We start from the raw sequence: 9,786 nt of genomic DNA on the forward strand, positions 1-9,786 counted from the left end.
AGGGAATTTTATGTCAAAATGTATCTCTTTGCAATATGTGTTGAACTTTCAAACCACACTCTGAATTTCTGATGGTTTAACTACAAACAAAAAGTATCCTAGACTTTAATCTGTAATGGTTGAGAAGAAAACATGGTGTGTTTGTAAAAATTATGGACAATGAATCCTTATGAAAATAGATTACATTTAATTAGAGAATCTAATTTTACATATTCGAGTTGCTGAATTGCTCCTACATTTACAAAGATAGTGACGATTGATCTAATGGCTTTGGATCTGTCTCCTACATTATGCAGGATTGTGTACTCCATTGTTCTTTATCTTCAACTTGTTTACATGTACTAATGATATTAGTAAACTCCTTTTCTGCTGTAACATAGATAAGTGTTAACAGTATGATTCATGATTTTTTATCCTTTTTTTATTATCATTCATTATAGGGTCATGTTGAGGTGGAGTCTCCTGGTAGTAGCTAGTAACTACCTCACAAATAGACATAGGGTACATGCCATTCACAGCTATTCAGTAAAGTGTCGTAATAAAGACACAAACATTTTAGAAACTAATGGTCCGATTTAGCTTTCTGTAAAACAAAAACACCATGTTGCACCGGGTACTTGACAACTAAACTCCAATGGCTATTCCTGACTTGTCGCGAATTGTTCTTCCAAGGACATGTTAAGGAAGACCATTTTTTAATAAGTATCTCCAGGGACATAAAATAGAGTGTATTTATAGTTATTTTTTAGAAATTTTCTAATTGTCCCTTTTAATCAATGTCTACATTAAACTCTGTTAGGAAATACTTGTTTCTTGATAATCATTTAGTACAAATTATAATGTAAATATATTTTAAACTTAAAGGTTACCCTTGGATGTAAGTACTATATCACATGATAGGAAGACAAAAGTATCATGGCCACATTCACCAAATTTTCATACATTTTGTAAATTTCAATTTAATTAGGGTTGGAAATTAAGGAGGTGCTTTATATCTAAATTTTGTGGGAATAATTAGTAATTAATAAAGATATTTTTTGAAATTATTATTATATCTAAGTTGTATCAAAAATGTGCATTGTTTGATCACACAATGTTTTACAAGAACAAGCAAGCCTAAGTCTTGATATATTGTATTGGTGTATATTAGCACAACTAAGTGTTAATCATGTACAGCGAGCTGTATATAATCATATCAACATACAAACTGTATTTACCATTATTAAGTCTCGCGGACTGCAGTTGGGTACTTCATGATTTACAACATAGATCAGTCCTTCAGTTATAGAAAATAAATGTTATTTTTCTTTTGAAAGGAGATACAACTACATATGTGCAAAACAGAAATTGTCTTCTGGGGATTGTTATAGAGATGGTGTTAGAACATTCTGAATTCATTTATGTTTATTGGTTTTAATTTTATATTTCATGGTAATTTAAAAAATGAATTTTGATACAGATTCATTACATGTAAAGAATATGTTGTAGAAGACTGCATCGTTTGTGGACTTTTTATTCATGTTACCATCAGATCAGCCTTAGCAGTTTACCAATAAACATATTTGTTCCTATGGAAATTTTTTCTTGTTATTGGTTTGTAAATATCTCTTCAGTCACTCTATAAACATATTCTTAAAGGATTAAAATAAATGGAGCACTTCTTTTAGAATTTTTAGCCCAACATCATCAGATGGCGAACTATTCAAATCGCTCTGTTTCTGTGGTCCGTCGTCTGTCCGTCCGGCCATTTTTGTTATCACTATTTATAGAGAAGTACTGGATGGATATTCATGAAATTGTATATGCCGGTTCCCCTTGGTTCCAAGTTGTGGCCGTTTGATTTTGGGACTGATGAAAAGATGGCCGACAGTCAGCCATCGTAGATATTTTCAATGAAGTTGGTTTTCACTATTTCTTGAAAAGGGATGGATCTCTTTCAAATCTTTATATGTAGGATCCCGTTGGTCTCTAGTGCCCATGTTATTTTGGGACTGATCAGAAGTACAAAATGGGCTACAAGCGGCCATCTTGGATTTTGACTTCGAAAGCTTGTTATCACTATTTTTGAGAACCCCTCTATAGATCTTTCTCAAATTTCATGTTCAGGTTCCTTTAGGCCCCTAGTTGTGCCTGTTTGAGGATTCACAAAAAATTACAATGGCCAACAGGTAGCCATCTTGGATTTTGCCTAGTAAGGATTGTTACTGCTATTTTTAAAGAAGTACTGAATGGATATCTCTCAAATTCCATACGTATGTTCCCTTTGGTCTCTCCTTCTGTTCGTTTAATTTTGGGACTGATCAGAAGAAACAAAATGGCTTCCAGGTGGCTATTTTGGATTTGGCAGGTAAATATTATCAACGTTATTTTTGCAAAGGAATATTCAAATGTCTTATCATTAACAGCTAAACCAGATAAAAGAAGTGAAAATCCATCTTTACAAGGGCATAAAAAAATCAAACAAAGGTGTGCACCAAGATCCCTCTGGGATCTCTTGTTTTATATCCTTTTCTCTCTAATATTTCTAGTTGTTGATTTTGAACCTTTGCTTTGTGTTCTTAAGTCTTAATAGGGTCCTTATTATTGTTAGACAGAAAATATTGTTGTAACTTAACGACACTTTCTCATGTGGAATATCTCCTCAGTGCTGAGTAGGATGTTGTAGGTTAAGCATGTTCATGACAGAAGACTTCGGTCAAACAGGTAGAGCCCTAAATTTGGAGATGTGCTATCTTTAATCCTTTTCAAGCGAGCATGAATGTCAGCGATCTCTTTGATCTTCAGGTACTTCTGGTCCATACATTCGTCCTCTAGAAAATGTTTCAGCTGAAAATATAAGATAAGAAACTTGAAAGAGCTCCTGCAAATCCTGCCTCTCGGAATGATAGGATCAAAGAAGTTGATCTATATAAAACTCGTGTGCAACTACGACACGTAATTCAAATCTGGAACATTCGAATCAACAACATTTCCTCATATTATGCTTTGTGTTAGGTTATTGATATCATTGGCCATTATAACAAACATAATGAAGGAAGACAATTGTTTAGTCTTGCTCGGACTCGCGAGCTATGACACCAGATCACATAGCAAAGAAATTGCAGACTGCCTAGCCATTACACCGCCACGACTTCCCCAAAAAAGTATGTCTGGAAGTTGTACTATAATAGACAGCTAGAATTTTCTGGAGATGACAACATGAACACAGTTGCAACTTGTCTAATTACGTGATATGAACACCTGGGTCGCAATGTATATATATATATATATATATATATATATATATATGGATACGAATTATACATACAACACATATCAAACTCTGGTACAATTACGACAAGTAATCAAAAAAATAATAAAGCATATATGACACCTTTGACGTTATAAATACATGATACTACCCTAGTGTCTTAATTGTAAAAATGTAAGCTTCCTGAGTGTTGATCACTATCGACATGGCGTCAAAATGAGCGAGTGTTTCGCACAACTATAATGCAGGTTTGGTTTGCACGTGTATTTGTATATCGGACATTCATGTATTCTAAATCTCAAATTAACAAATTAGAACATTAATGAATTTGTGCACTCATGCCAAGGACTTTTCTTTGTCCAAATAGAGCGTACATGTACATGAAAACAATGTTTAGAGGCGTAAACAACACCGTGTTCAAGTTGTAGAAAACAATGTTTACATACAGGAGAACAAATATTTCGAGGCGCACAAAACACCCTGTACATGTAAAAGAAAACACTGTTTCGAGACAGAAAACAATGTTTCGCGGCGCTCATAATACCGTGTACATGTAGCAGAAAACATTGTTAAGAGGCGCACACAATACCGTGTACATGTAGCAGAAAACAATGTTTCGAGGCGCAAACAATACCCTGTACATGTAGGAGAAAGCAATGTTTCGAGACGCAAACAATACCGTGTACATGTAGCAGAAAACATTGTTAAGAGGCGCACACAATATCGTGTACATGTAGCAGAAAACAATGTTTCGAGGCGCAAACAATACCCTGTACATGTAGGAGAAAGCAATGTTTCGAGGCGCACACAATACCGTGTACATGTAGCAGAAAACATTATTTCGAGGCGCACAAAACACCCTGTTCATGTAAAGGAAAACACTGTTTCGAGGCAATCACAACCCGTGTACATGTAAAAGGAAACATTGTTTCGAGGCGCACAAAACACCCTGTACATGTAAAGGAAAACACTGTTAGGAGACAGAAAACAATGTTTCGAGGCGCTCACAATACCGTGTACAAGTAGTAGAAAACAATGTTTCAAGGCAGAAAACAATGTTTTGAGGCGCTCACAATACCGTGTACATGTAGCAGAAAACATTTCGAGGCCACAAAGCACCCTGTTCATGTAAAGGAAAACACTGTTTCGAGGCGCACAAACACCCTGTTCATGTAAAGGAAAGCACTGTTTCGAGGCGCACAAGCACCCTGTTCATGTAAAGGAAAACACTGTTTCGAGGCGCACAAGCACCCTGTTCCTGTAATGGAAAACACTGTTTCGAGGCGCACAAGCACCCTGTTCATGTAATGGAAAACACAGTTTCGAGGTGCACAAGCGCCCTGTTCATGTAAAGGAAAACACTGTTTCGAAGCAATCACAACCCGTGTACATGTAAAAGGAAACATTATTTCGAGGCTCACACAATATCATGTACATGTAGCAGAAAACATTGTTTTAAGGCACTCACAATAACAAATACTGTAGTGGAACTTAACAGAAAGCTGTAGTTAACTTATAAAATGCTAATTAGGGTTGCCACTGAAATATATAGCTGACAGAAGCCTTAAGACAAAGCGTAATCGTGTACTGAGATAATTAAAGCAGACTAACTTACATGTGGGAAGTCATTCGTAACCGCAGCATAGTGAGTTTTCTTGAGTAGGTTTAATCTATGCTTCTGGTCACCAAGAGCAAAGTCAATTACACTCATAACGTAACTCCATTCAGTTGCACCAGTATCGGCGCGTTCATAGCACTGCAAAAGAACTTCGACAGATGAAATAGGCCGGAAATCATATTAAATATTTAATGACTTTGGCTCATGTAAAGAAAGAAGTCAACATGCAATGTACCAGTTCTGTAGTCGTTACACATCAAATTTAGTTTGAAACCAGCATCAATACATAGCATGCGATGTACATTTACAGTAAAACACATTTTATTGAACTGCATAATTTTGTCCTGCAGCCTATACGACATTTTTTTCACTGCAAAACAAATCTGAAACTTCTTTTTATAACAGTAAATATTGATATTCTAAACTGTTTGAAAACTGCCAGTCTATACCTCAAGGTATGACTAACCATTGTCTTTATGATTGTTTTAAACCATGTATCCATGATCGTTTTAAACCATGTATGTGGGTGTTTTGACCTGTTTTCAATTTTTTTTATTCACATTTCGGTAAGAAATTTTTTGTCCACTTGTTGACCCTATAATGATCTGTTATGTGTTGATGGACCGTGAAGAATATCATATTGTTAACTGTAACTCTAACCAGAAAAAAAACTAGTTACTCTCTTTATGACAATAAAATTTATCTCGTTATTACGACTTCAGCGATCTCGTTATGACAATAAAATTTATATCGTTATTACGACTTCAGTGATCTCGTTATGACAATAAAATTTATATCGTTATTACGACTTCAGTGATCTCGTTATGACAATAAAATTTATATCGTTATTACGACTTCAGTGATCTCGTTATGACAATAAAATTTATATCGTTATTACGACTTCAGTGATCTCGTTATGACAATAAAATTTATCTCGACTTTGATCTCGTTATGACAATAAAATTTATCTCGTTATTACGACTTTTTCGTTATGACAATAAAATTTATATCGTTATTACGACTTCAGTGATCTCGTTATGACAATAAAATTTATATCGTTATTACGACTTCAGTGATCTCGTTATGACAATAAAATTTATCTCGTTATTACGACTTCAGTGATCTCGTTATGACAATAAAATTTATATCGTTATTACGACTTCAGTGATCTCGTTATGACAATAAAATTTATATCGTTATTACGACTTCAGTGATCTCGTTATGACAATAAAATTTATATCGTTATTACGACTTCAGTGATCTCGTTATGACAATAAAATTTATACCGTTATTAAGACTTCTTTTTGATTTTTTTGTCTTTATATTCTTTTTTGTTATTACGACTTCAGTGATCTCGTTATGACAATAAAATTTATATCGTTATTACGACTTCAGTGATCTCGTTATGACAATAAAATTTATATCGTTATTACGACTCTCTCGTTATGACAATAAAATTTATCTCGTTATTACGACTTCAGTGATCTCGTTATGACAATAAAATTTATATCGTTATTACGACCTAAAAGATCTCGCTATGACAAAAAACTCGTTATTACGACTTAAGTGATCTCGTAATGACAAAAACGTTATCTCGTTATTACGAAATAGCTGGCTATCTCTTTCACTTTACATGAACCATTTCCTTTTTACCTTTGATGCGTTCGCGCGTTTCGAGCCCTAACGTTAATCATTTCTTATAACTGTATGACACAGTATTCTTGTCATTCATAATACTGGTATATAAAATTACCCCGTAAACATGTGAGGCGATTTAATATTGTGGTTCTTTTTTTCAAATGGAAGATGCAGGCGGAATATATTAAAACCAGGTAAAAAATAAAAAACAATCACTTTTTTAAAACTATATGCGCTTTGAAGACATTGATAACATGATCAAGGCTGCCGTTAAATGTACTAGAGTTTGTCTATATTTTTGTGAAACTTTGAAGAAATTACTCTAGATTCTCGACTCCGTAAAACTGATAATGAATTATCCGGTCTCCATGGCAATACGTATGCTACCGGCGTAAAATTGCACGCTCTCGGTCAACGATTAATGGAGTTTCTCAAGTCTCCGTTCAAAAAAGAAATGACAAAACGACTCTAACATAAAAAAATATAGCTTCCGTAAAAGGTCTACATACATATACAACTATTCACCAAAAACGATGTACAGAATAACTACATAAGTAATAGAGTATATAGAAATATTCTACTGTAAAATGCTGTTTATTATCATCGCTTACAAACATTGTAATGGTTTTCATTTAGCTAGTTTTAAAATGTAACAGTAAATGAGAATTTATTTTATCTTCACTGTCGCTTTATAACAATGTAATGAGTTTTTTTTAGTCAATCCATAGAAAACTATTTTTGAACAATGTACATAATTTTTCTCTAGTTCGGTCGGTGTCCTGCTGGTTATTAACGCTATTGATGTTTTTTCTTATTTTTTACTAACAAACTATTTCTCCGGTTAACCTACCTGTGAAGATAGTTTCTTACTGGGATTAATAGAATGAAACTCGAAAGTCATCCCTCTCTGTATCATGTATAGCATGATTTTCTCTGCATTCTGTCGCTCCATCTCCGTGTAGGATCGGAACAATTTCTCGAAACCGGGAAGCGAGATATTGTGACGTGCGAAACAATAGGACTGAAACAGTTAAGCAATCATACAAATGTAAAATAAAGATAAAAGAAATAGAGGAGCGTTGTATGACTTCAAACAATTCGATATATAGTCTAGTAGTACAGCTTATTGACAGTAAATCATTCATTGCAACCAGCCACTGAAGAACAGTATAGTGTCCGGCCAGAAATCAAAAGTTGTGAACTCCAGCGAGAGCACGACACTTTCCATTACTCTTTCCTATTATGCGTTTATCGACTATGTGTTAATTTGTGTCTTTTTATCACACACAGGTAGAAACAGGTAGCTATTTACCACATCAATGAATATTAAACATATGCCAACGCATTCATATTTGTACATTTCACATTTAAATCGTAACGTCATATATAGAAAATAAAATAAGTACTTCAACAGTTAATGATACTGAAAACCAGCGTGCGTTGAACTACGATTTTATTTAATAGATATTCGGATATTCGAATATATGTTATATAACTTTCAAATTTTCTCACAAATGTAATACAACTGTAAAATTGTCAGCTACAATACGAAGCATAAATTTTGCGCACTGATACTTGTACCAGTCGCTGTTCATGTCAACACTCAAACTGTTGTTTCTCGACCTCGCAGTACAAATGTAATTAAATAATTGATAGACAAACATACTTGTTTAGGATAGTAGATTTACATAATGCACAATATCCTGTACATTAGCTTATCTACTTATTTGAAGTATTCTGACAGTCATAACATAATAAATGCCAATACACTGGTTATGGCGAATGCTTCTGAAAGTTTACATTGGGCTATAAACATTAGTCTGTAAATTTTGACTTTGATAGTTGACATGAAAAAAATACATTACAATTGCCAGGTACGTGTAGTAGGACTGGAATGACGTCTTGATGTTTTTGACCATAAAAGAACGTGCCTTCACCTCATCAAAGCCATAAAGTTCATTAGCTGGTTCAGGGTCTGTGTAAAGAATAAGACACGGGTAATGTGTGATCTGAATCGTCATATCAAGATGGCGAAAATAGATAACACACACAAACTCACAAATAATTCAGTCTGTTAGTGCACTCAAGTACGTTTCATTCTTTTAGACAAAACCAGTTCAGCATTTTGTGAATGTTTATAATTTACTTATTGGAATAAAAACATCCTTTGACGAATTAAAAGAAATAATAACAGCAAATAGATTTTTAAATCAGAAAGAAATATATTGGTATGATGCTTGCAAATGTGATCTCTTCTTATTCAATAAAACATTGTGAGGACGTCTCGAAACACAAGTGTATCATTAAGAAGTAGGGATAGAAGCAATGTTCGTGAAAATTGTGTTCAGAGATGCCCAACGGTGCTTCCTAGGTTTTCATGGGGATGATTCGTGAGTAAGTATGTAAAGACTTCTTGTGGCTTTTGGTTAGCTAATAATCCCTGCCGGTTATAATGATACTTTATATCATGATGCATTGTACTCAACCACCATTTTATCTTAAGGATATTATGCGCACTGCTGTACCCATCTCTGTAACCTGGGACTTCATTATCAAGTTAAAAAATTTATTCAAAATCCGTGATGATTTAACTTGTTCTGTCGTGATCGAGGTAATTACATAGAAGTCACAATAAAAGTTTGGTAACTAAACTAGCTTGACCCGGCTGCTATGAGAAAGCTCTACCTGAGAGGTGATGCATGCGTAATTTACTACAATTTGAATATTTTGTGAAAGATCGGTTAATGCATGTTTTACGTGAATTATTATAATGTGATCACGACATATTTGACGCCAGGGGTAAAGTTGGATATAAATCATTTTGCGAGTTCACACACAAAAGGAATATACAAATATATTGAAATACTAGGTGTATATTAGCAAAGTACCCAAACTAGTGTTTACATCTTACACGGTAATGACACGCGAATGTACAGTACAACGTATTACCCACATAAAACTTCCTACAACCCTTACATTGTACTGGGTTGATGTAAGCATCTTATTGACATAATCGTTCTACACGGTGATATTCTTTTTTAAATATCAGTACACGTCACTAAACACCCCGATTTTAATGTTCCTGCTATCATGTTTGACACTTGTCATACGAAGTTAAATAAGCTGTAAGAAATACAAATGTACTGTTAATTTAACATGATATATACATCATAAACGTACCTGATTTGACTGGAGGCGGCACTTGTGGAGACTGACTATTGCCCGGCCCCACATACGTCAGCCACGCCAAAATCGACACCAACACACCCACTGAATACAT

The 9,786-nt window shown here is 34.4% G+C and overlaps 1 protein-coding gene across 1 annotated transcript; it reads right to left on the bottom strand.

Annotated features, from left to right (window-relative positions):
* Positions 1–2,676: 2,676 nt before the first annotated feature.
* LOC132544383 (soma ferritin-like) lies at positions 2,677–9,786 on the bottom strand. The gene is made up of 5 exons (XM_060207966.1): positions 9,687–9,786; positions 8,372–8,469; positions 7,357–7,527; positions 4,866–5,006; positions 2,677–2,826 (listed from the first exon to the last, which is right to left on the bottom strand). The coding sequence occupies exons 1-5, from the start codon at positions 9,784–9,786 to the stop codon at positions 2,677–2,679; spliced, it is 660 nt and encodes a 219-aa protein (XP_060063949.1).

This window comes from Ylistrum balloti, unplaced genomic scaffold (genome assembly GCF_031769215.1).
Source record: "Ylistrum balloti isolate Yb309-2 unplaced genomic scaffold, AGI_CSIRO_Ybal_v1 Utg369794, whole genome shotgun sequence".
Classification (NCBI taxonomy): Eukaryota; Metazoa; Mollusca; class Bivalvia; order Pectinida; family Pectinidae; genus Ylistrum; species Ylistrum balloti.

Bases quoted from the DNA above. Each gene is read 5' to 3' on its own strand.
- LOC132544383 (XM_060207966.1), bottom strand. From the start codon at position 9,786: ATGTATTCAGTGGGTGTGTTGGTGTCGATTTTGGCGTGGCTGACGTAT. The intron at 8,470-9,686 runs GTACGTTTATGA...ACCCTGAACCAG, and splicing joins GCCGCCTCCAGTCAAATCAG to CTAATGAACTTTATGGCTTT. The intron at 2,827-4,865 runs GTAAGTTAGTCT...TTATATTTTCAG, and splicing joins TTACGAATGACTTCCCACAT to CTGAAACATTTTCTAGAGGA.